The sequence below is a fragment of the Ciona intestinalis genome, unplaced genomic scaffold (genome assembly GCF_000224145.3).
Source record: "Ciona intestinalis unplaced genomic scaffold, KH HT000068.2, whole genome shotgun sequence".
Classification (NCBI taxonomy): domain Eukaryota; kingdom Metazoa; phylum Chordata; class Ascidiacea; order Phlebobranchia; family Cionidae; genus Ciona; species Ciona intestinalis.
In genome coordinates, this window is record NW_004190390.2 from 106,140 (window position 1) to 129,719 (window position 23,580).

The 23,580-nt window shown below is 34.0% G+C and overlaps 4 protein-coding genes across 47 annotated transcripts in view; 2 read left to right on the forward strand and 2 right to left on the reverse strand.

Annotated features, from left to right (window-relative positions):
* Window positions 1-10,497, forward strand: part of LOC101242203 (sushi, von Willebrand factor type A, EGF and pentraxin domain-containing protein 1) — a 23,597-nt gene extending 13,100 nt beyond the window's left edge. For 16 of the 43 annotated variants that reach the window (XM_026838208.1, XM_026838213.1, XM_026838228.1 and 13 more), the window contains 22 exons: window positions 38-220; window positions 578-760; window positions 1,216-1,398; window positions 1,792-1,974; window positions 2,370-2,552; window positions 2,871-3,053; window positions 3,182-3,364; window positions 3,463-3,645; window positions 3,890-4,066; window positions 4,210-4,392; window positions 4,665-4,847; window positions 5,050-5,232; window positions 5,624-5,800; window positions 6,069-6,251; window positions 6,568-6,750; window positions 6,916-7,098; window positions 7,710-7,892; window positions 8,516-8,698; window positions 8,755-8,939; window positions 9,256-9,348; window positions 9,696-9,908; window positions 10,184-10,497. In XM_026838208.1, the coding sequence (XP_026694009.1) occupies window positions 38-220; window positions 578-760; window positions 1,216-1,398; window positions 1,792-1,974; window positions 2,370-2,552; window positions 2,871-3,053; window positions 3,182-3,364; window positions 3,463-3,645; window positions 3,890-4,066; window positions 4,210-4,392; window positions 4,665-4,847; window positions 5,050-5,232; window positions 5,624-5,800; window positions 6,069-6,251; window positions 6,568-6,750; window positions 6,916-7,098; window positions 7,710-7,892; window positions 8,516-8,698; window positions 8,755-8,912 (3,440 nt within the window). In that variant the 3' untranslated portion in view covers window positions 8,913-8,939; window positions 9,256-9,348; window positions 9,696-9,908; window positions 10,184-10,497. The remainder of the gene's footprint in view (window positions 1-37; window positions 221-577; window positions 761-1,215; window positions 1,399-1,791; window positions 1,975-2,369; window positions 2,553-2,870; window positions 3,054-3,181; window positions 3,365-3,462; window positions 3,646-3,889; window positions 4,067-4,209; window positions 4,393-4,664; window positions 4,848-5,049; window positions 5,233-5,623; window positions 5,801-6,068; window positions 6,252-6,567; window positions 6,751-6,915; window positions 7,099-7,709; window positions 7,893-8,515; window positions 8,699-8,754; window positions 8,940-9,255; window positions 9,349-9,695; window positions 9,909-10,183) is intronic. The other 27 variants (XM_026838211.1, XM_026838226.1, XM_026838239.1 and 24 more) reach the window with 24 other exon arrangements.
* Window positions 10,498-10,581: 84 nt separating this feature from the next.
* Window positions 10,582-14,532, reverse strand: LOC100181618 (kelch-like protein 5). 2 transcript variants are annotated; one of them, XM_002124157.4, is made up of 11 exons: window positions 13,619-14,530; window positions 13,344-13,497; window positions 13,075-13,292; window positions 12,842-12,988; window positions 12,701-12,782; window positions 12,524-12,612; window positions 12,171-12,375; window positions 11,758-11,901; window positions 11,545-11,691; window positions 11,304-11,451; window positions 10,582-11,117 (listed from the first exon to the last, which is right to left on the reverse strand). In XM_002124157.4, the coding sequence occupies exons 1-11, from the start codon at window positions 13,835-13,837 to the stop codon at window positions 10,997-10,999; spliced, it is 1,674 nt and encodes a 557-aa protein (XP_002124193.1). In that variant the 5' UTR covers window positions 13,838-14,530; the 3' UTR covers window positions 10,582-10,996. The 2 variants fall into 2 exon arrangements, with proteins under 2 accessions (XP_002124193.1, XP_026694069.1); XM_026838268.1 differs by lacking the exon at window positions 11,304-11,451 and having other exon boundaries at window positions 11,011-11,117; window positions 13,619-14,532.
* Window positions 14,533-14,936: 404 nt separating this feature from the next.
* On the forward strand, window positions 14,937-20,018 carry LOC101243511 (fumarylacetoacetase-like). The gene is made up of 11 exons (XM_004227016.4): window positions 14,937-15,124; window positions 15,698-15,808; window positions 16,157-16,278; window positions 16,569-16,709; window positions 17,248-17,395; window positions 17,765-17,864; window positions 18,167-18,373; window positions 18,642-18,688; window positions 19,077-19,178; window positions 19,443-19,560; window positions 19,840-20,018. Exons 1-11 carry the CDS (start codon window positions 15,044-15,046, stop codon window positions 19,911-19,913), a joined length of 1,251 nt encoding a protein of 416 aa, XP_004227064.1. The 5' UTR covers window positions 14,937-15,043; the 3' UTR covers window positions 19,914-20,018.
* Window positions 20,019-20,330: 312 nt separating this feature from the next.
* On the reverse strand, window positions 20,331-22,401 carry LOC100183990 (very long-chain specific acyl-CoA dehydrogenase, mitochondrial). The gene has a single exon (XM_004227015.4). It carries the CDS (start codon window positions 22,366-22,368, stop codon window positions 20,503-20,505), a length of 1,866 nt encoding a protein of 621 aa, XP_004227063.1. The 5' UTR covers window positions 22,369-22,401; the 3' UTR covers window positions 20,331-20,502.
* Between the last annotated feature and the right edge of the window lie 1,179 nt (window positions 22,402-23,580).

The window sequence follows — 23,580 nt, forward strand, 5'->3', positions numbered from 1 at the left end:
CGAAATAATAATTTTGTTTTGATTTTGCATGTTTCAGTATGTTCAACGCCACCTACATTAGCCAATGGACGTTTTACTGTGAAGAATAATGCAAACCAATATGATATCAACACTGTATTAACATATACATGCAACAGTGGTTATCGATTGGATAACAGTGCAACAATAACATGTCAAGCTAGTGGCCAATTTACTTCGCTTGCAGCTACTTGTACTAAAGGTAAAAATACTTTTAACTATGCTTTGTGTTTCAAATACGAATTTATGTATTTAAACTTCCCAACGGGCTATGCTAAAGTAATACAACTATTTTTCATATCTCTAAAAAAAATTAGTCAGGGTAAGATTGGTTTGAGTTTTGCTTAAAAAACCATTAATATTTTTTTAAATTTTACAATCTTAGTAATCCAATGTGAAACTAAATATAGGTACTCTGATATGATAGTGCATATTTTTAATGATTTTATAATGATATATTTTATATTCTGTAAGGAGTGTAAATTTGTCAAATGTTTAAAGATATGATTCTAAAGAAATGCTGTATGAGGTGAAATAAATGTATCACATTCTATTCCAGTTTGTTCAACACCACCTACACTGGCCAATGGAGATTTTACTGTGAAGAACAATGCAAACCAATATGATATCAACACTGTATTAACATATGTATGCAACAGTGGTTATCGACTGGATAACAGTGCAACAATAACATGTCAAGCTAGTGGAAAATTTACTGCACTTGCAGCTACTTGTACAAAAGGTATGTGCTTTATTGTGTAAGTTATGGGCAACTTTAAATACATTTATTGATCTTCGTTTATAAAAAGTACAATGACACAAAGTGCATGAAGTTGCCACATATTGTAGCAATATAACTTTGACTTGAGACATACCTTAATGATTTGCCAACCAGGCAAAGATCAACAAGTGATCATGGTGGTATTTCGCTACTATTTTATGAAAATTAATTGAATATTTCATTAATATTCTTATGAATGAAACACCCAAGAATATATAAGTTCACAATCTGGAGGGGAGGACTTTCTTTTTAGGGTATTTTGCCTATGTCTTAAACATACTTTTTCTGTAGCACTTTAAAAGTATCTTCCCCATACTTTGTTTAAAGAAAGGTTGTTTCTGTGTTATTGCTGTAATATTTATTTTTTAAATGCCCATTTCTTTATTCGTTTATGGTAGCATTACATTATGTTTCAGTTTGTACAACACCACCTACACTGGCCAATGGAGATTTTACTGTGAAGAATAATGCAAACCAATATGATATCAACACTGTATTAACATATACATGCAACAGTGGTTATCGATTGGATAACAGTGCAACAGTAACATGTCAAGCTAGTGGACAATTTACTGCATTAGCAGCTACTTGTACAAAAGGTTAGTAAATTTTTGACATTTTTTTAACAAGTATTTTACAAACCTTGATCAATGCTGATGAGGTTCATCCAAGATTAATTATCAAGTGATTCTGAACATACTTTTATGGCACATTTGCTGGTATGTAATAATCTACTCGAGTTTGCATAAAAGCTGATGAGTTCCATGTGAGATTAATTGTCAAGTGTATCTGAACATACTTTAATGACCCAGTTGCTTGTGCATGTTAATCTACCCTAGTCTAGATAAAATGTGATGCGTTCCAATTAAGTTAGTTATTTGGGGTTGTAATAAATGATTTTTAGTCTTTATCTTAACCACATCTAAAAATGGTGTTTTGTGTTGCAAGTTAATGATCCAAAATATACTTAATCTAATCTGCGTTTGTTTCAGTTTGTACAACACCACCTACACTGGCCAATGGAGATTTTACTGTGAAGAATAATGCAAACCAATATGATATCAACACTGTATTAACATATACATGCAACAGTGGTTATCGACTGGATAACAGTGCAACAGTAACATGTCAAGCTAGTGGACAATTTACTTCACTTGCAGCTACTTGTACTAAAGGTTAGCAAATATTTAACATGTTGTAAAACTCTATCCTATAAGATGAGTACTCATGAATAAAAGAAATATCTCAGTGCCTTAGGTTTTTGGAATGACTTTGTTATTTTTCCATTGTACCATCATATTATGTAGCTTTGGTTTGTATATTCTTTCTGAAATGGTTTACTGAACTAACAGAAAGGATATATGCAGTTTTTCACTGGACATTTTCTACCTTGTATTAAGTAAATGTATAAAAGTATTGACACAAAACCTCATTGCAGAGAATAAAACTATTAGACAGAAATGTATATGTCATCATGAAACTAAACACATTTCGTATTTTGCACAAATATACTTTATACATTATGTTTTAAATTAATAAATAATGTGAATATATTTATGTTTAATTTCAGTTTGTTCAACACCACCTACACTGGCCAATGGAGATTTTACTGTGAAGAATAATGCAAACCAATATGATATCAACACTGTATTAACATATACATGCAACAGTGGTTATCGACTGGATAACAGTGCAACAGTAACATGTCAAGCTAGTGGACAATTTTCTTCACTTGCAGCTACTTGTACTAAAGGTAAAACAAAATTTACAGTAGATTCAATACGTTAGAAAACAATTATGTAATTTGAGAGATAAACTCAATGTTCTGCATGCCCAGATTTAGTGCTAAATATAAATGAACTGTGAAGACTGTTGTAACCTTAAAACAAGCTTTGATATTATACTATTGGACTGCGTCTAAAATACATGCAATACAATTCTACTAACAAATGCTTAAAGTGCGCAAATATTAACACATGTCTTTGTAGTTTTAAAAATGTATTTAAGTGGGAAAGAGATTGTATTCGGATTTGTTGTTTTGCTGGTAAATAAAACATATCATTTCATACAGTTTGTTCAACACCACCTACACTGGCCAATGGAGATTTTACTGTGAAGAATAATGCAAATCAATATGATATCAACACTATATTAACATATACATGCAACAGTGGTTATCGACTGGATAACAGTGCAACAGTAACATGTCAAGCTAGTGGTCAATTTACTTCACTTGCAGCTACTTGTACGAAAGGTAAGAGTACGCAGATTATAATACTAACTTGTAAAAAACTGAGGACTTAAAACCACTCTTCAATGTAAGAGATTCCATTATTTTCTCAAAGTAGTAAGAAATAAATCTATAACATTTTGTTTCAACAGTTTGTCTTGCACCTCCTGTCCTGAGTAATGGAGAGTTTACTCCGATTAACAATCCTGCATATTATAACATTAACTCGCAAGTTACATATACATGCAACAGTGGTTATCGACTAGATAACAGTCCAACAATAACATGTCAAGCTAGTGGACAATTTACTGCTCTTGCTGCAACTTGTACTAAAGGTTAGTATAGTTAATGCATCAAAAATGTATGTCTAATTTAATAGAAACATTTAGTTGATGGTGTAGTGTTATATTAAATGCGTTCTTTTAACATTTAGTATGCTTGGCACCACCCACTTTGACAAATGGACAGTTCAGTCCTGTGAATACACCAGCTCAATATGATATCAATGCTGTGCTAACCTACACATGCAACGCCGGGTATAAACTGGAAAACTCACCCACCATAACATGCCAAAGCACTGGGCAGTTCACTGCACTATCAGCTACTTGTACAAGAGGTAAGTTTACTTTATTTTTGGGACATAACATCCTAATGTTGCAATTAAAATCTGTACTGGTTTTCTTAATATAACAACAACAATGTTTCACGTACAATAAAAGGGTGCTTATATACAAACACACTTCTAACTATCTTAAGTTTACTTTGGATCCTTTCGTACTAATAGTTCGAACCAATGGTTTAAGACAGTGGCTTAATACTCTTGGCAAGGTAGGTTGGTTTAATTAATCACATTTCTTCAGTATGTACAACACCACCTACACTGGCCAATGGAGATTTTACTGTGAAGGCAAACCAATATGATATTAACACTGTATTGACATATACATGCAACAGTGGTTATCGACTGGATAACAGTGCAACAGCAACATGTCAAGCTAGTGGACAATTTACAACATTAACTGCTGTTTGCACAAAAGGTAATGTTGATAGTTTTATTCCCTATTTTGAGACACCATGCGTGCCTGCTCTTTTAGCAGGTATTCATGTTTTAGTTTGACATTGAACAAGAAGTCTGTGAATTAAAATTACAGAGCGTTTATTTCAAAAAATTGTGTTTCAGTCTGTTCAACACCACCTGCACTGACCAATGGAGATTTTACTGTGAAGAATAATGCAAACCAATATGATATTAACACTGTATTAACATATACATGCAACAGTGGTTATCGACTGGATAACAGTGCAACAGTAACATGTCAAGCTAGTGGGCAATTTACTACATTAACTGCTGTTTGTACCAAAGGTATATAGATATATATATATATATTTCAGTTTAAGTATTTGGTTTATGTAAACACCATGTGTGTCCAGTGTACAAAAGTCACCCAAATCAAGACTAGACAGGGAGCATGCAATTTATAGTCTGACCATACATGTCTGGTGTATCGTGGCTCTGATGTATCAGGAGAAATCGATCTCAAAAGTTGATGGTTAAAAATATATATCCAATAATAGATTTGTTCTTGTACAGGAATGCTATAAATAAAATATCTAAGATATTACACTGTGTTTCAGTTTGTTCAACACCACCTACACTGGCCAATGGAGATTTTACTGTGAAGAATAATGCAAACCAATATGATATCAACACTGTATTAACATATACATGCAACAGTGGTTATCGACTGGATAACAGTGCAACAGTAACATGCCAAGCTAGTGGACAATTTACTTCGCTTGCAGCTGTTTGTACTAAAGGTAAGCTATTTAAATTTTAATAAAATTTAGTTGTAGCTTTGGGTAGAAACCATGTGTGTTTGGCGTATAAGAAGACACACACGTTATTACTTAACAATAAGCATGAGGTAAATGAATCCACTATGCGTGTCTGGTGTATAAAAAGACACCTATGTTATTCCTTGATAGTGAGCAAAAAGTACATGGTTGCACTATGTTTCAGTTTGTTCAACACCACCTACACTGGCCAATGGAGATTTTACTGTGAAGAATAATGCAAACCAATATGATATCAACACTGTATTAACATATACATGCAACAGTGGTTATCGACTGGATAACAGTGCCACAATTACATGTCAAGCTAGTGGACAATTTACTTCGTTGGCAGCTACTTGTACCAGAGGTAATGCACTCTTTTTTAGATGTTTGCGTTTACATCAATGAACACAAACTTGTTTAAGTTACACAATGTTTAAGTTCCGCAAGACATACGAAGTTATCAAATCTTTTTTTTAAGTGTTCCTTTCAATGCAAACTTTTTTAAAGGTATTTATTTAGATTTGCGACCTTTGAACTATTTTAAGTTATCAAGAATATAGTTAAAATCCACTACATATAAAAATGCTAAGAAACTATTACATGTTAATGGTATCTTAGTAAAAATATTATAGCTCGACTTTCTAAAGATATCAATGTTAAAACTTTGTAGATTCTGCTTATAAATACACATTATTATGCCAACATTGAGAGAATCAGTTTTAAATTATTTTTACCAATATTGAATTCCATTCCAGTATGTTCAACACCACCCACACTGGCCAATGGAGATTTTACTGTGAAGGCAAACCAATATGATATTAACACTGTATTAACATATACATGCAACAGTGGTTATCGACTGGATAACAGTGCAACAGTAACATGTCAAGCTAGTGGACAATTTACTTCACTTGCAGCTACTTGTACTAAAGGTAAGCGATTTAGATTTTAGAAAAATTTAGTTGTAGCTTTGGGTACAAATCATGTGTAGCTGTTTATAAGAAGGCACCCATGTTAGAACTCGACAGTGAGTGTGAGGTGTATAAATACACCATGTGTGTCTAGTGTATAAGAAGGCACCCATGTAAGAACTTATGAGCATGAGGTGTTTGAATACACTATGTGTACCTGGTGTAAAAGTAAACACTTATATTATACCTAGGTAGTGAGTATGAAGTACAAGATTGCACTTTGTTTCAGTTTGTTCAACACCACCTACACTGGCCAATGGAGATTTTACTGTGAAGAATAATGCAAACCAATATGATATCAACACTGTATTAACATATACATGCAACAGTGGTTATCGACTGGATAACAGTGCAACAGTAACATGTCAAGCTAGTGGACAATTTACCTCGCTTGCAGCTACTTGTACTAAAGGTATTTAAACAGGAGATTTTTTAAATATAATTTTAGGTTTATGAACACACCATTTGTGTCTGGTGTATGATAAAAAAATACTAAGTTTTTTTGACATGGAGTATAAGCTGTATAAAAACATCTGTATAAAAAAACATACATGTCTGGGGCACTGAAAAACAGATATAAGCCACCATATATGTGCTGTACAAAAGACACCCATGTTATACTTTGATAAGGATTATAAGGTGTATGCACACATAAGTGCAAATTTGATTTATTTTATTTAAAACTAAAGGTGCCGAACTAAATTTTAAGAGTTTACATCTTTTTTTAGTTTGTACAACACCACCTACACTGGCCAATGGAGATTTTACTGTAAAGAATAATGCAAACCAATATGATATCAACACTGTATTAACATATACATGCAACAGTGGTTATCGACTGGATAACAGTGCAACAGTAACATGTCAAGCTAGTGGACAATTTACTTCACTTGCAGCTACTTGTACCAGAGGTAAATTCATTTATATATTTCAAATGATGATGTCTAATGCATAAGAAAACAGCCCAGTTTTTACTTGAATGTGAGCATTGGGTGTATAAATACACAATGTGTGTCTGGTTATTTTTCATACATTTCCAAGTGCACAGTGTTTCATAACATTTTATTTTGTTCTAGTTTGTTTAACACCACCTACACTGGCCAATGGAGATTTTACTGTGAAGAATAATGCAAACCAATATGATATCAACACTGTATTAACATATACATGCAACAGTGGTTATCGACTGGATAACAGTGCAACAGTAACATGTCAAGCTAGTGGGCAATTTACTGCTTTAACTGCTGTTTGTACAAGAGGTAATTTAAAACAAAAAATTCTCAAGGTCTTGTGTTAAAATATATTTTAATCATTCAGCACTTTGATTTGTTCTATATGAAATATAATTTAATTGTTCATTTAAACTTATTTCCTAATAAATTGTGGCACATAGATATGATGTATAATCAACAAATATTTTTAATAATGTTTGTTACCTTCCTAATATATATTATACAAATTAAAAAGAAAAACATGATTTAATCTAAAAGTCTACAGTAAAGATAATTTTAACTAGTTAATAAAATAAAACAGCATTATGTTTGTTATGAAAACTTGCTTTTGGGGTCATGTTGCAAATATTTTCCGGTTTTCTTTTTCTTTTTAGAAACTGGTCTGCATAGTACAGGGGTGTTATGAACTTCTTATTCTTACTGTTATAAATTGAAAGATAAAACATATTGTTTGTGTATAATTTAAACTTAGATTTTGATGTGTTGCAATACTAGCATACTGATTATTGTTGTGTGTATGCAAGATCCCAATTTAAAGTGCAACCTAATCCAGTACAAATGTTTTACAAGCATATTTTCCTAACTGGCTTGCTCTTTATTTTATGAACATGTCTTTTATCATATTTACCTCTTTATAGTTTGTTCAACACCACCTACACTGGCCAATGGAGATTTTACTGTGAAGAATAATGCAAACCAATATGATATCAACACTGTATTAACATATACATGCAACAGTGGTTATCGACTGGATAACAGTGCAACAATAACATGTCAAGCTAGTGGACAATTTACTGCTTTTACTGCTGTCTGCACTAAAGGTAAAATTTCATAATCTGAAAAAAGAAATTTTTAAAAGTAATTTATAGATTGTTTGTTGATTGACAAGAATTTTTTTACTTTTTACACTGTAAAATAATTAAAACTGTTGAATTGACATTGTTGTCCCTAAAAACTTGCCTAATTAGTAATTGTTTAAGTGTTAAATATCTGAATTGCAAAATTAACAATTTGCCACGGTTAGGCACCATGGCAAATTGGTTAGCGCGCCCGCCTGTAACCCAGAGGTAATGGGTTCAAGGTTGTCGCTGCTACCATTGTGGGCGTATGTGCCCTTGGGCAAGACACTTAACGGCATCTGCTCCAACCCAGTGGTCACTAATGGGTTGTCTAAATTATCAGCCATACATAAAAAAATGAGAAAATCCAAAAAAATAATCACCTACAAAGTAACATACATGATAACTTGTAAGCTGGCACGAGGTGTATGAACACCCGTGTTATAACGACTGTCGTTTTCCAGCCACGGGAGGAGAAAGTAAGTTACAATCATTGCAATCAACAACAATTATTAATGTATAAACAAATATTTATTTTTATACAAATTTCAAGTTCTTGGTAAACTGTTATTGTTTTAAACTTTACAACTGTGATTTCATTTCAGTTTGTACAACACCACCTACACTGGCCAATGGGGATTTTACTGTGAAGAATAATGCAAACCAATATGATATCAACACTGTATTAACATATACATGCAACAGTGGTTATCGACTGGATAACAGTGCAACAGTAACATGTCAAGCTAGTGGACAATTTACTTCACTTGCAGCTGTTTGTACATTAAGTAAGTTAATTTATTTTAAGCTGTTTACTTTGATTTATGATCTCTATTATTTTTAGTTTGTGGTGAACCACCTATACCAGCCAATGGAGTTTACGCTGTTGTTAAAACTCCCCCAATATTCAACATTGGAGACCAGATATCTTACTCATGTAACAACGGATTCATCTTGCAAGGCACAAGAGTAAATACATGCTTTGAACACTGGTTTGTTTGAGTTCACAACAGCTCCAACATGTTCAAGGTAAACAAATGTTGACAAACTCTCGTATGTTTTATGTTTCTATGCTTGATACATTGGTTTAAACTAGACAATGATGTTTATGATTTTTTAAATAGATCAATAAATCTTAAGGAATCTAAATATAAATATCATAACATCAAGTTATCATCAACTTTACTAAGATAACATAAGGTCCATAAGTTTCACAACATTTTAAAATCTCAATGTTTTATCGTATTTAGTAACAAGTTAATATTACCATCCGTAAACTAATGTAACAGAACTGTATTTGTTGTTACAATACTGATGTTTTATCAACATTTGCATGCATTTCTAGCTTGCACAGCCAACACATGCAAGAACAGTGCCCTTTGTTTCCCAACAACCACTTGCTGTATTTGTGATGTTTCAAATAATGGTTACTTTTGTGGTGAGTTTTAAATCAATTATAATAGTTAATATTATCCCAATTACTTGGTGTTGTGTTTAAAGCAAGTAAGTTGTTGTCAAAAAATATGTATACTTTAACAGCAGTATGTAAATGGTTCTACATTAATTGAAAGCTATAGTTTCTAACCTCACAAACCAATAACCTTTAGACTTCTACAATCTTAGCTTGTAACTCCATTAACCCTAAGCCTGAAACTTATTTAGTAACTCTTGAAACGTAGATTTTCTACTACTGATCAAGTTGTGTCAACAAATCAGTTTAAAACCTAATTTATATTCAAGACCCTGCATCTTCCTATGCAATTAAATGTATTTTTTGTAAAACAGAATGGAGAATAATCAACTTGAACGACTACCAAGTATTGGAAACAACTGTGACATCACTTTCTGCAGCATCAGCAGCTTGTACGGCAGTTTACCCGACAGCTGCTCTTGCTATTCCTGTTACGAATGATCGAACAAGTTTGCAATCTTACCTTGGATTGTCATCAATATCTGCTGCTGTGTCTCAATATACTTGGATCAATGTGGTTAAGATTGGTATGTAGTTAACAAGTTGAAATCTATTAGTGTTCTTGTATTTTTTGTGGTTTGAAAAACTTTTACATTTTTTGTATTTTAAAAGCTATGGTGAATAAGCATAATTTATTTAACACAATCTTTCTAATATCAAGTAATGATCAATTTTTTTCTTTTGAATTATTTTACTAGTAAGACATTAAGTTCTATATTTCCAAAGTTCAAAATCCAGAATAAATAAAGTGTTTCCTATATTTCCTAAGTTCCAGATTATATAAAATGTTTTTGAATTTTAGGTTCAGCGTGGATGTATGGAAGTACCTTCACACAGATTTCTAATTCTGACTTGAACTTCTGCGCTGATGCAACACAAACACAGAGTTGTGTGGTCATGGATAGATCTGGAAGTCCTGCATATTGTTGGAGGGATGTTTCGTGTACAAGTTTCACCGCAAACTCACTGTGTGCGAGAACTACTTTCAAGGATACCTGTTTTTAATTTGTGCCAATATATTTTTTCAGTTTGTTGTTTTTCTTGTCATATATTGCATTATATTATATTTCATGTTTATCGCAAAAAGGCTGTAATGAATGAGTTTGTGCATTGTAAGCCCGCATCTTCCTAAAAAGAAAGTTGTGTATTACAGAAACCTATGTGTCTTTTGGCACTTAGCAGCAATTTCTATAACCCAGTGGTAATGAGTTGTAAATTGTCAGCTATACAGAAAAAAAACAATTTGTAAATTGTCAGCTATACAGAAAAAAAACAATTTGTAAATTGTCAGCTATACAGAAAAAAACAATTACTCCCAAAGTTACATCTATGAGATAAACCGTAAGCAGGTTTAAAGACGATCAGTTTCCAGATCACGAGGATAAAGCAGGTTTCCAAATTAATAAAGTCATATCATAACCAAAGCACAATTGGATTCCAACTTGTTAATTGTTATGAAGCAATTCCAATTAGGTTTATTCAAATAAAGGTGAAGAATTAGAGAGAATAAAATAAAGAATTATTAAAACATTTTATATAAGCGCATATGAAAAGATTTACTCAATAAGACTATAAGGTTGATAGGAAATGAAATGGTGTTTCGTTTGATCTGCATTTAAACTGCAACCAGAGAGTGATTGAACAATTCCACATGTGTTTCACAAACAATGCTCCATATGTTTGTTTGTGGGTCGTAACATTCAACAGACTTTACAACTTCGTTGTTGGAATCCAACCTGTAAATAGCATGCTTGGTTAAAATTTGACTGAATGATATATCAAAGTTGTACCACACCCACAAAGATATATATGACAACTTGTAAGCGGAAAAATTGTGTTAAACTTGTTTGTTCTTCCACAAAGAAATAAAAGCGATATTTAGTCAAATTACTAAAACTGGAAAACACCGTTCGAATACTAACCCTCCCACTACATAAATCTTGTTTTGTGCAACACAAGCTGCAAAGGAACGTCGCTCCATGTTCATATCCGCCACATAAACCCATGTGTCATAATCAACATCGTATTTCTCAACTGATTTTAAACTCTGCTCCTGAACACTTTTACCTCCTATATTGATTGTACAATGCAAGTTGTGTATTATTTGGATTGCTCTAATAATAAAAATATTTGCACTTAACTTTTATAGCAACTCTACCTTACCTAGAGCATAAATGGCTTTATTAAGCACCACGGCAGAGAAAAACCTCCGTGCTATTTGCATTGAAGAAACATTTTCCCATATACCTAATGTAGGATTACAACGTAAAACCGAAGGTGAAGTTCCTCCACTGAGTGAATATACTCGATCTGTGTATAAAAGATCGGATTTTTTTAACTGGATTATTACTACAATAAACTTAAAGTATGTTTCACCTTCCAAAGAAACCAAAGCAAAATAAGATTTCCCTTCCTTCATATTTGCAATTTTCATCCACTTGTTCAGTGAAGTAACATAACATTCACCAGAAGAAAGCGTGGTGTTATTGATAGTTTTTCCACCAAATAAGAATGTTGAGCCTTAAAATATTACATTGACTTTTAAAGGTATTGTAATAATGCTTTTAGTTGAATTGTATTATCTTTATGATTTAATTTTATTGAAAGTAAATTGTATGGAGTCAATTGCCCATAGTGCATTCTTATACTTTTAATGGAAAACAACGGCTGAACCACAATCATAAAGAAAACACTAAGTTAAATAAAAAAAGTTTCGCTATACCAATTTTGGCAACGAACAACAGTAAGAAAATATAGCTGATTCATGTTTAACTATATATTTACTTTACCATTTAAAACAGCAGCACCAGCAGCATATCTCCCTGTCATCACCGGTGCTGCATTCTCCCATTGCAAAACGTTGTTGTTTAAGTCCATTCGGTGAACAATGTTAGTGGGTGTAGCTTTACCGCCAGTTTGCAAATCCCCAGCAATAAAATATAGAACACCATCAACAACAACAGCTGATGCCAGTCGTCGACCAACAGGTAAATCCTGCAATCAAAATCAAAGTAATTTTATTTGTTATGATGGATCAGGTTGATCCATTAAGCTGATGCGCTAGTTATCCATATGATATAAAAGTGTTTTAAGTTTGAAGTTATGCATGCAGTGCATGGATGGTTAAAAATGAAAGTCTTACAGGTAATTCACTCCATTCATTTCTCCGTAAATCATATTTCATAACTTTGTTTAAAGTTCTTGTACCTCCAAGAGAAATCAAACATTTTCCTGCAATTCAGTGAAGGTTTGAGTATTTCATTAACATATAATTGTGAGTGCTGTTCTAATAATATTATAAAACCTTGATAACATTTACCTGGAGATATCAAGTTCTTCATCTGATAAGCAAAGACTTTTAAAGTCCTATCAACATCAGCATCAGATTTACGAAGAAGTGGCTAAAATTAAAAATGTTAAATTTATGATGAATATTTTGTTGAAATTAAGCCCCACTGACCTCAACAGAGACCGTATCTGCTAACATCTGAGGTGACATTTCATGGAAATTAACAAACTTTATGAGTTCACTCAAGTAACTTTCGTTTGTAGCCAAATCAAACTTCACCCAGTTCATAACAGCAGTGTAAACCAAATCTGAAGAAACCTGAACAACAACTGTTTAAACAAAACAAAATTAAGTATTTAGTACTTTTATTTACAATTAACAAACATTTAAAATTGATTAACAACCTGGTTATGTGTTTCTTGCAGGAACATTGTGGCAACCTCTTTAGATTGCCCTTTGAAGTGATCATCAGAAACAACTTGTTGATAATTCCCCATGATAAACTTGTTGTTGTTCCCGGTCAACACAGGAATGTTGAAGCATTCGGTCAAAACTCGAATCGTAAAACAGTTTTGTGGAGATGTTGCATCCATTAAATATTGGATGCAAAGTTCTTTAACCGCTGAAATAAAATATGATTAAGAAACGCCAAAGGAAATCCTGAATAGCTTACATTGCATTTGCAGGTAATCAGTAACTGCAAGAAGATAGCAAACATTGTCCATATTAATGCTGATCTCTCCTGTGTACATGAACTGAACAAGATCGTTCATGCTTTTCACATCTACACCATTAACTTCAACACAATCTTTATACTTTTCCTTCATCTACAATAAACAAAGTTACCGAATAAGTTCCTTTTGTTTGATTGGATAATTGTAAAGATGTTATCCTTCAAAAGACTATAATAAATTTTATTAAAGTCTATTTTGAAGCTAATCAACCAACCTCAGTTGTGAACATTTTGTGAAAATACTTTGAAAAGCAAGAAAGAACCATCTTGCTTGCAGGTATATTCTTTCCATCCACACAAATCATGACATCATTAAAATGACCGTCCTCTCTTGATGTGTTGATGAATTGAAGAAGATCTGATCCATGGTTGATTTTGTGTGATCTTTCTTCTAAAAAACTTGTTCCACTGATGGATATCAACATTTCTTCCATGATTAGAAATAGTCAATCAACCAATAAAGGTTACAAATCCCTTTTTAAAACCTTGTGAACATAAAACATTGAAGGGATAGGTGATGTGTAAGGGTTAATTAGCAGGGCAGAAAAAGAACTTTCTCTTCTACTGTAGTCCAATGACAAATCAAATACAAGGGTCATAAACCGTTGTGATGTTTACTTTGCATTCCTTCTAAAGGTTTTCATCAATCAAGGTGCACAAGAGGGGTGTGTTTAAACAAAAGGAGGATATGTTTACTATTGTTTTGCACCTTCTAGTTAGCTCTTTCTATTCTTGTCTCAAGTTTCCATAGTTCTGTATTGTACTATTAGTATAAAGGACATTTTCGATGCTATGAAACATTCTTCCTCATATACCTATACAACACAGCAAGTTACACACAACAAGGTTGCCAGACAACCATGCAACCCCGTAACTATGCGATTGGTTATAGTGACTGATTTCACACTTTCTATATACAGTTCTTACTGCTTATACAAGTCAACAAACATTTCCTGGGCATTCCCCCTAAAGTGAACTTTAGTTTCGCCCGTTGGTTTCGCCCACTTTAAAAAGAGAGCCAAGTTTTAATGAATGGGCACGTTTATTATAAAATGTTTTATACAGAAAGTGTGTAACTGATTATTAAAGTACAATAAAAAACTTTTTGACGAAAAAAGATAAACGAGACGACTTAACCACTTTTCATACGATAAACGAGACGACTTAACCACATTCAACGAAATCGTCGTTATGTCTAAGTGGTTATAACTATAACACGCTCACGAGGCACCGGAATTTAAATTGATTTACCTATTCCGCACTTTTACTACAGCCTAACTTCGACGAACCGTGTTAATATGTCACAACGCTTTTAACAGGGTAAGTAACTTGCCCAGCGTTAGATAATATGCTGCCAAAATCAGCGCGCGTTAAGTTTTAATTTCTACAATTCATTTAACTTGTAGTGTGGTGCTAGGCTGAAACATTTCGTTATATAAAACAATTTAAAACAATTTGAGTTGTTGTAAACAATCGTTGCCTTTACTTGATTAAGTTCTGAATGTTTGATAATCTTCAATGTGACGTCACAACGAGTCGCGATCCAAATTAAACAAGGGTACTTATCTGGCAACACTGTACAGCGTGAAGGTCGCGACCGGTAAATTAAACTTTAGTTGTGAGTTCGTGAAATATCAACCATGTCTTTTATCGAAGTTGCAGAAGATAGTCACTTTCCGATACAGAACCTACCTTACGGCGTGTTTTCAACTAAGGACAATGTAAGTTGAAGAGTATTTAAAATTGAGTCTGGATTAACATTCTTTGTATAACATTTTGTATAAAATTTTTCCATAAATTTATGATTTTAGACAATAAATCATTTTCCATATATGTGTTTTACTTTTTGGATCCCTATATAAATTAGGTTTTAAGATATGTTAAAAATATCATTTTATATGCGGTTGCAAGTGATTAAGAAACAGTTACACTGTCTATTCCTATTCAGTGATTGCATGATTGTACCCATTTCTTGTGAAAATAGTTGGTATATTTTTGACTGATTGTAATCAGTCGTAGATGTACTTTTTAATTGGGACCCACATGAAGGTCTAATGTTAAAGGACCCACTCTCTTATCACATCATACAACTCTGTCATTTTACCATCAGTTCTATTTTCTTTTGTATATATGTACCATTTTTACTGTAAAGAAAGAAACAAATTACTGTGTTCAGTTTAAATTAATTCAATTTCTAACAGATATAGATCTGTGTTAACTTATGTTTGCTATTTAATTAAGGTGCTATAACAAGAAATTTCTTTCGTTAAAATATTAATTCTTTTTATTATTAGGACACCCCACGCATTGGAGTTGCCATAGGAGATCAAATTCTTTGTCTATCAGAGATTGCTCATTTATTCGATGGACCAAACTTGATTAAGTGTAGACATGTGTTTGCTGAGGTGGGAAATATAAAACAAAAGTGTAGTAATTTGAAAAAAATGCGAGACTAGTCAGCATAATCTTTTCCTTAACTATTTTTTGATTCTTGTGAATTTACCCTCTAAAAGTTAAGAATCGCAACGTCAGCAACTGTGCTGGTTTCGAATTACAAAGTCTGTCTTAAGTTACAGGAAACATGTATCAAACTACTTGAAGTGACCGGTGTTTCCGAAATTAAGTTTTTATAAAAGCAAAAATTTCTGAAACTCTTGTGTAATGAAATAATAAAAGTTATGCAACTAGTCATTTCTTTAACTGCAAACCACGTGTTCTGTTTGATTTTTATTAGCAACGCTTTCTATCTACAGAAAACATTGAATTCATTCATGTCCCTTGGTATTGCTGCATGGAGAGAAGCACGAGCAAAACTTCAGTCATTGCTCAGTTCAGATAATCATCTTTTAAGGGATAACCAGGAACTCAGAAAGCGGTAATTTTTAATCTTATGTAAATAAATTGTAGACTTGTTTTTAATACCACCTCTGAATAAATAAATATATCTTGAAACTGTATTCTGTTTGTAATTTTCTAATTAGACTAGTATAGATTTTAAATAAAAATCATTGTAACTTGTAAGTCATAACCTGCTGATCACTGGGGTATTGGTATATCAATATATGATTATGATGTAAAGGATTGTCTCATTTTTTTGTGATAGGTGTAAGTCGTAACATTTATCTGATGATATAAATATAAATATGAATGTTATGTTTCCAACAGAGCATTCACCCCACAAAAGGAAGCAGTCATGCATCTCCCGGTGACTGTTGGTGATTATACAGACTTTTACTCATCCATACACCATGCTACTAATGTTGGAACAATGTTTAGAGGGAAGGATAATGCATTGATGCCTAACTGGTGAGAATGAATGAATGCAACTTAATTATAATTGGGTTATGGCAACGACAGTCATTATAACAAAAGTGTTCTGTTTTATACACCTTGTGTCCGCTATTAAGTTCACATTTGTAACTTTGTATGGTGCTATACTGGCATTTATTTATTCATTTTTTAATTGTATTCGCTAACCAGTGTATGAATTAAAATAAGCTTATAACGTGGATGAGAAGCTGCAGATTCCATGCTGTGATCATGACCTTGTATCACAAACACGACAATATATTGATTTTACACAACCTAATGTTTACAAAGGGAGGGCCTACTTGCTTTGTACATATTTTGCGCAAATAAATGGTTTAATTAACGCAACAAAAGTGTCTGATACACTCTGGGTATTGGGAGGTAATCAGCCAACTGTGGCCTGAATCTTAAGTTACATGATGTGCCACTCTGTAGGAGTGTAAGACCTCAACCATATCAAATAGAAATAGAATAATATTTCTTCTCCTTGCTTGTATTGCACTGTATTATTCTTAACATTATAATCAAACCTTAGGAAGCACATCCCTGTTGGTTACCATGGTCGTGCATCATCTGTTGTAGTGTCCGGCACCCCGATAAGAAGACCTTGTGGACAAACCAAACCCGAGAATGAACCACCAGTGTTTGGACCTTGTAGGTTAATGGATTTCGAACTTGAAATGGTATGTGGGATTGGTATAAAAGTGTATAGTTATACCTTTACACCTTATAGCAGACTTTTTGTACAGTAACTTGGTGGATAAGTAACCTTACATATATACTTGTGAAAAATGTTATAACATTACACCTTACTTGTGGAAGATTACTATTCACGGAAAATCTGCTGTTCATGATTTGATTATCTAGACTTATTCCACCATCATGAAATAGTTTGTGTATGTATATGGTTTACATGTAAAAACTGTTTGAAATATCCGCTGATCATGAGTTTAAGTAGGCAGTTACCCTGTTATTATCTGTCAAGAAACTGTAATTATTTACCAAGTTACTGTGTATTTATATTTGTCACTAACTATTATTTTCCATTTTAGGGATTCTTTGTTGGAAGTGGTAACAAGCTTGGTGATCGTGTTGATGTGAAAAATGCACAAGATCATATATTTGGAATGGTGCTGGTTAATGACTGGTCAGGTAGTGACTCTAACTTATTTGAGTGTGTATTATAGTACTTTATTTAAATTCAGGTTTTATGAATTTCCTTACATATTGCATTATGTTGTACTTGCACAAGAAAATACATACAATGTTTTTATTTTTCGTTAATGACCCAAGTTTCACCCTGCATAAACTCCTACACTTTAGCTGGTGTGTTTATATCAAGACAAACATGTGTATTTAGAATTTAGATTAACATTACAATTACTAGATAAACATATTTAATCTTATGTTGTCAACTTGTCATTTAAACACAACCCCACCTTTATTTTACACAGCTCGTGACATACAGAAATGGGAATACGTTCCACTTGGTCCCTTCCTCGGCAAGAACTTTGGCACCACTATATCTCCGTGGGTGGTTACAATGGATGCTTTGTCTTCCTTTATTGTTGAAAATACAAAGCAAGACGTTCAAGTTTTGCCGTATCTTAAACATGACGATAATTACAACTTTGACATCAAACTCTCTGTTTCAATCCAGGGTTAGTATTGTGATGTCATCGTTCTTTGTGATGTCACCGATTTTTTGTGATGTCTTTGTTTTTTCTGCCATTTATTTTCATAGATAATTGTTTGTATGTAAAGGTTGACATAGACATAAATCTAACTTAGTTTGGACTATGTCTATGACACGTGTTTCTAAACCAATGTGTACAAACTTATTAAGTTATAGGTAAAAACATAGCTGAATATTTGGGAAGTGTATCGTAACTTTCGTAAGTTGTGTAATTCCAATTCATTTATTTACAGGAGAAGGAATGAATGAACCAGCTGTTGTGTGTAATTCAAATTTCAAGGTATGAGGTGTTTGATGAATTAAAATGAATTTCCTTATAGGATATTGTAGCCCTAACGCAGGGCTTAAATAATTTTAATCAATTTGGTTGAAAATTTGAAATTGGAAATATTGATTTATGTTATGTTTAACTGCCAAAACTATATTAAGAAGAACTGTACTGCATCTTAACTACCCTTACACTTAAGAGACCTTTTTATATACTTGTTATTATGCAAAAATCGCAAAAGGAGTTTTTAGCAATGGGTGGTGGTTTATACTTTGGTAACACTGGTCTAAATTTTATCTGACAACCTTAACACTAATAACAGCACCAGGTTTGTATTACATTTTCCAACTGTATGTGTACATTTGTTACTTGTTTACCTTATCTTAAATATTTTCTAAAGAACATGTATTGGACCATGAAGCAACAATTGGCTCACCACACAGTGAACGGTTGCAACTCACAAACTGGGGACTTGTATGGTTCAGGCACCATCAGTGGTGAGGTATGGCTTTGTGGAAGTAACTACAATTTTTTTAAGCCAACTTTGGATAAGTTCTGTAGGGCTGAGGGGTCAGAAGTTGCTGGTTTATCTAGATCTATCATAAAAGCCCAACTACCCATTGTTTTCAATACTGAAACTTTATAAAAAAAAGTTCGTAAAAGGCTTTTTTTTGGTGAAAAGTTTCCCATTACACCAGTGTATCATATCATATAAATAAAAACCTCTGCTGCCTAACCTAAATAACCACCCCCAATTTACATGAAGGATGAAACGAGTTACGGCAGCATGCTGGAGTTGTGCTGGAAAGGAACTAAAGAAGTTGATCTTGGTAACGGGAATAAAAGAAAGTTCCTTAAAGATGGAGATAATGTTGTAATGTCAGGTAAGTTGTATGTGTGTATGTATGTCTCTGTGTTATTATTATCATCGAGACAGCAAGGACTGCAAGAACCTCGGGTATTATGAGAAAGGATACATAAGTGTTGGGGTAATGGATCAACTCTACTCTAATTCTTAGGTCTCCATAGGGTACCGTACTGTAGTACCTCATATTATAAAGGATAGCACATAAAACTTCGACTATTTTGAACAGGTCAACCATAGTTGTATACTTTATAAGAGAAGATGTTTATATTGCTCATATAACAAAATTGTATTCCAGGTTATTGCCAAGGCAGTGGTTTCAGAGTTGGTTTTGGGACATGTGAGGGTAAAATACTTCCAGCAGCTTTGTAGAATAAGTTCAACTAATTAATGTGATTTTATAATTATTTTTACAACAATTGTGATAAAATCGTGTGAACTGTGAATTGGATGCAAAATACACAACATTGTATGCATTGAAGTTGTCATAGTTTGCTAATGCAGGACTTCTCCTACAACATGGTGACAGCATTTTCATCGTAACTACTTGCAAGGGTTTTCTCATCTTATGATTCCTTTTAAAAACACTCCACACCTGTGATGCCATAAAAACACTCCACACCTGTGATGCCATTTACTCTCATGCCATTTACTCTCTATCAATTAAAAACCCTGGTTTGTTTATGTTCGGCGCACAATAAATGCTTTGTGGGCCCTCACCCACAGAGGTGCCACATTCTTGGTTGGTTGTCAAACAGTGTTACTGTCTTAAGGAAGCATATGTCATAGGCAATTATTCTACAGTTTAAACAGACACCTTTAATCCTATTAAACAAAATCTTTGCATTGAATTATTTATTTTACATTTCCTATCAGAAAACAAATAACAAAAAATAAAATATTGAAACGTACAGCGAATAAATGAATTTCATCTGGATGAGTAATAATAATAATAAATAAATTAGAAGCCAAGTGGATGTGAGGAGATTACGGCTTGGTTTTCAATGACTGCATCCGATATTTCCTTCATTCCTTCAAAATCTTTGAGACTTGTTTTATCGGTGACTTTGCTGAGATTTTCCTTTACTCTGCCCGCTGCTTCGTGGCACCATATGTTACACATGGTGGCTTCAAGTCTCGCATTTTCCGTTTTCTTCTCCAAGGCTTGCGTCGATCTGCTGATCACTGCTACCATCGCAAATATATCAATGGCGGCGTTTGCGATTCTGTTTTGTAAGAACTGCATGCTTATAAACTTCTTTCCGTGTTTAATGGCAAGATCTTCAACAGTGAGACCGAAGTTATAAATCGATGCTGATAAAAGTTTGGCCGACTCATCAACATCGCTGTGAGCGGTCACGGAGGGACCTGAACCCACACCCAGCTTATGTGAAGCACGTTTTGATGCGTATGACATCCCAAACTTTGCAAAACTTCCCAAGTTCGTCAGTGGTGACTTCATCGCTTTAGATAAAGGTTCTAATACTTTCCCAGCATATTGCATGCCTGTCAATGCAACAAACAATCGCAAAATATCATTCGTTCCTTCAAAGATTCGGAAGATTCTTAAATCTCTCATGACCCGCTCCGCCCCACAATCTTTCATGTACCCCATCCCACCAAGAATTTGAATGCATTCGTCCGTCACCGCCCATGCAGCTTCTGAAGCAAATATCTTACTTATAGCTGCTTCCAACTGAAAATCTGAGTACCCAGCATCCATATTAGAACACACAATATACGCCATAGACTCAGTGACGTATTGTAACATTGACATCCTCGCAAATTTCTCTTGTATCGCCCCATAGGTGTGAATCTTTGACCCAAACTGTGTACGATTCATAGCATGATCGGCAGCTTTCTCTATCATTGCTTTCATGTTTCCCGACAAAGCAGCAGCCATTCCGAACCTTCCGTTGTTAAGAATATGCATCGCGACTTTAAACCCTTCCCCTTCTTTCCCAAGAAGATTCTCCACGGGTATTTTCACGTCTTCAAAATGAACTTCTGCAGTATTCGATGCTTTGATTCCCATCTTATTTTCAGGTGGTCCACTTGTTATTCCACCAAATGCCCTTTCAACAATAAAAGCTGAAATTTTATCCTTAGTTGTCCCATCTGGTTGAGTAATTGGTGTCTTTGCGAACACTGTGAATATCTCAGCGATCCCACCGTTGCTGATCCATATCTTTCCTCCATTCATAACATAATATTTACCGCAACTGCTCTTCACGGCTTTCGTTTGAATCGAAGCAGCATCGGAGCCACTAGAGGGCTCCGTCAAGCAATATGCAGCGAACTTTTCACCTGTCGCAAGTGAAGGAAGATACTTTTTCTTCTGTTCAGGATTTCCAGCCAATAGAATTCCCTTGAATCCAATAGACTGATGCGCGCCAAGAGCAATTCCAACACCAAGGTCATATCTACCAACAATCTCAACCAACCTTGCATATTGTGTGTTTGACAAACCCAACCCATCGTGCTCCACGGGCACCTGCAAACCAAACGCTCCCATTTCTTTTAATCCTTGCAGCGTGTGGTCTTCAACCTTAGCCAGCTCGTCATTTTTCGCGGCATCGTTTACCTCCAGCATGAACTTATCCATTGGGTCGATCATGGATTGAACAAACTCAACTTGCTCATCAGTTATGGCTCGTGGATACGGGAGGACTTGTTCCTCGGCAAGATTCCCACGGAAAATGTTCATCACGAACGACTTGGAGTCGTTTGAAGCATCGGTCGAATAACGAGGCTGACATGACAGTGAAGTAAGATTGACAAACGATTTTTGCGAGACAGCACGTGACAATTGCATTAACCTTGACATTTTTAAATAAATATAAATTAACAAGATAGGGAAAAATCTGAAATATTAACATTTTAATATTATTCTTTTATTATTTTATACTTTTAAAGTTATTAAATTTTCTGGCACCAGTAAAGAAGACTCCGTTACGTTACAGATTAGGCTGGTGGAAAGTGTTAGTTATTAGTTAGGAATTAGAGGTTATAGGCCCATAGGGGTTAGAGATCAGATAACGTAAGGGAGATTCTTCACTAGCACAAATTTCGAAACAATTTACAACGCTCTATACGTTCTGCAAGACGAACAGATACGTCAGTAAGTAAACTTTTAAAACACACACACATAAATACATTAGGATGACAATTGAAACAATGAATAAATCTAAAGGACAAAGTCCACATTGGAATAGTATTTGTTACGTCATAGCACATACAGAAACGAACAAGAGAGCTTGATTTTAGAATGAATATTAAGAACACATTGAAAGAATGTTATTAAAAAAACTTGATCAAACGTTGTTTATTGATTATTTTTGTATGGCTCACAGTTTGGACAACCAATTAGTGACCAATGTTCTAGATCGATGGCGTCGTGTGTCTCGGGTTTAAGCTGAAAGCATAAAAATATTGTAGCTCGTCGCAATTATAACTTCTATACCTTCGTAAAAGAGATATTGCGCCTACAGTATGTTGCTTTCGCACCAGACATCGTAGGGGGCTTTGGCAAAAACAAATAAACCAATGAAAGCAGATTCAACAGAGCTTTTTTCCACGAAGAGCGATGATAGACAAGAATGCGAAGGAAGTTGTTAATGAGTAGTTTCCTTGCAGCGTGGCAGTTGGTTTGAGGGTCGTACGATGATACATGTAAGCGGGTTTATGTGATTATGGCAAGCACTAAATAAAGGGTAACTGATTAAACCCATGGGTCACTAACAGGTAAATTACCCAAAATTACGAAAAAATGTACAGAAAACATTGGCTGCAAATACTTTACACTAAAGACGTGTCAGTTTGTCAATTACTTCACAGGTAATGATTGTAATTTATTTAATCTCGCGTGTTGGGGCAATGATCGACATTCGTTATAACACGAAAGGCCGTCTCATGCACATCGTGCCCGCTTACGGGTTACTAAACAAAGATAAGTAACTGTTACCATTGTGGGCGTATGTGTTCTTGGGCAAGACACTTAACGGCAATTGCTCCAACCCAATGGTCACTAATGGGTTAT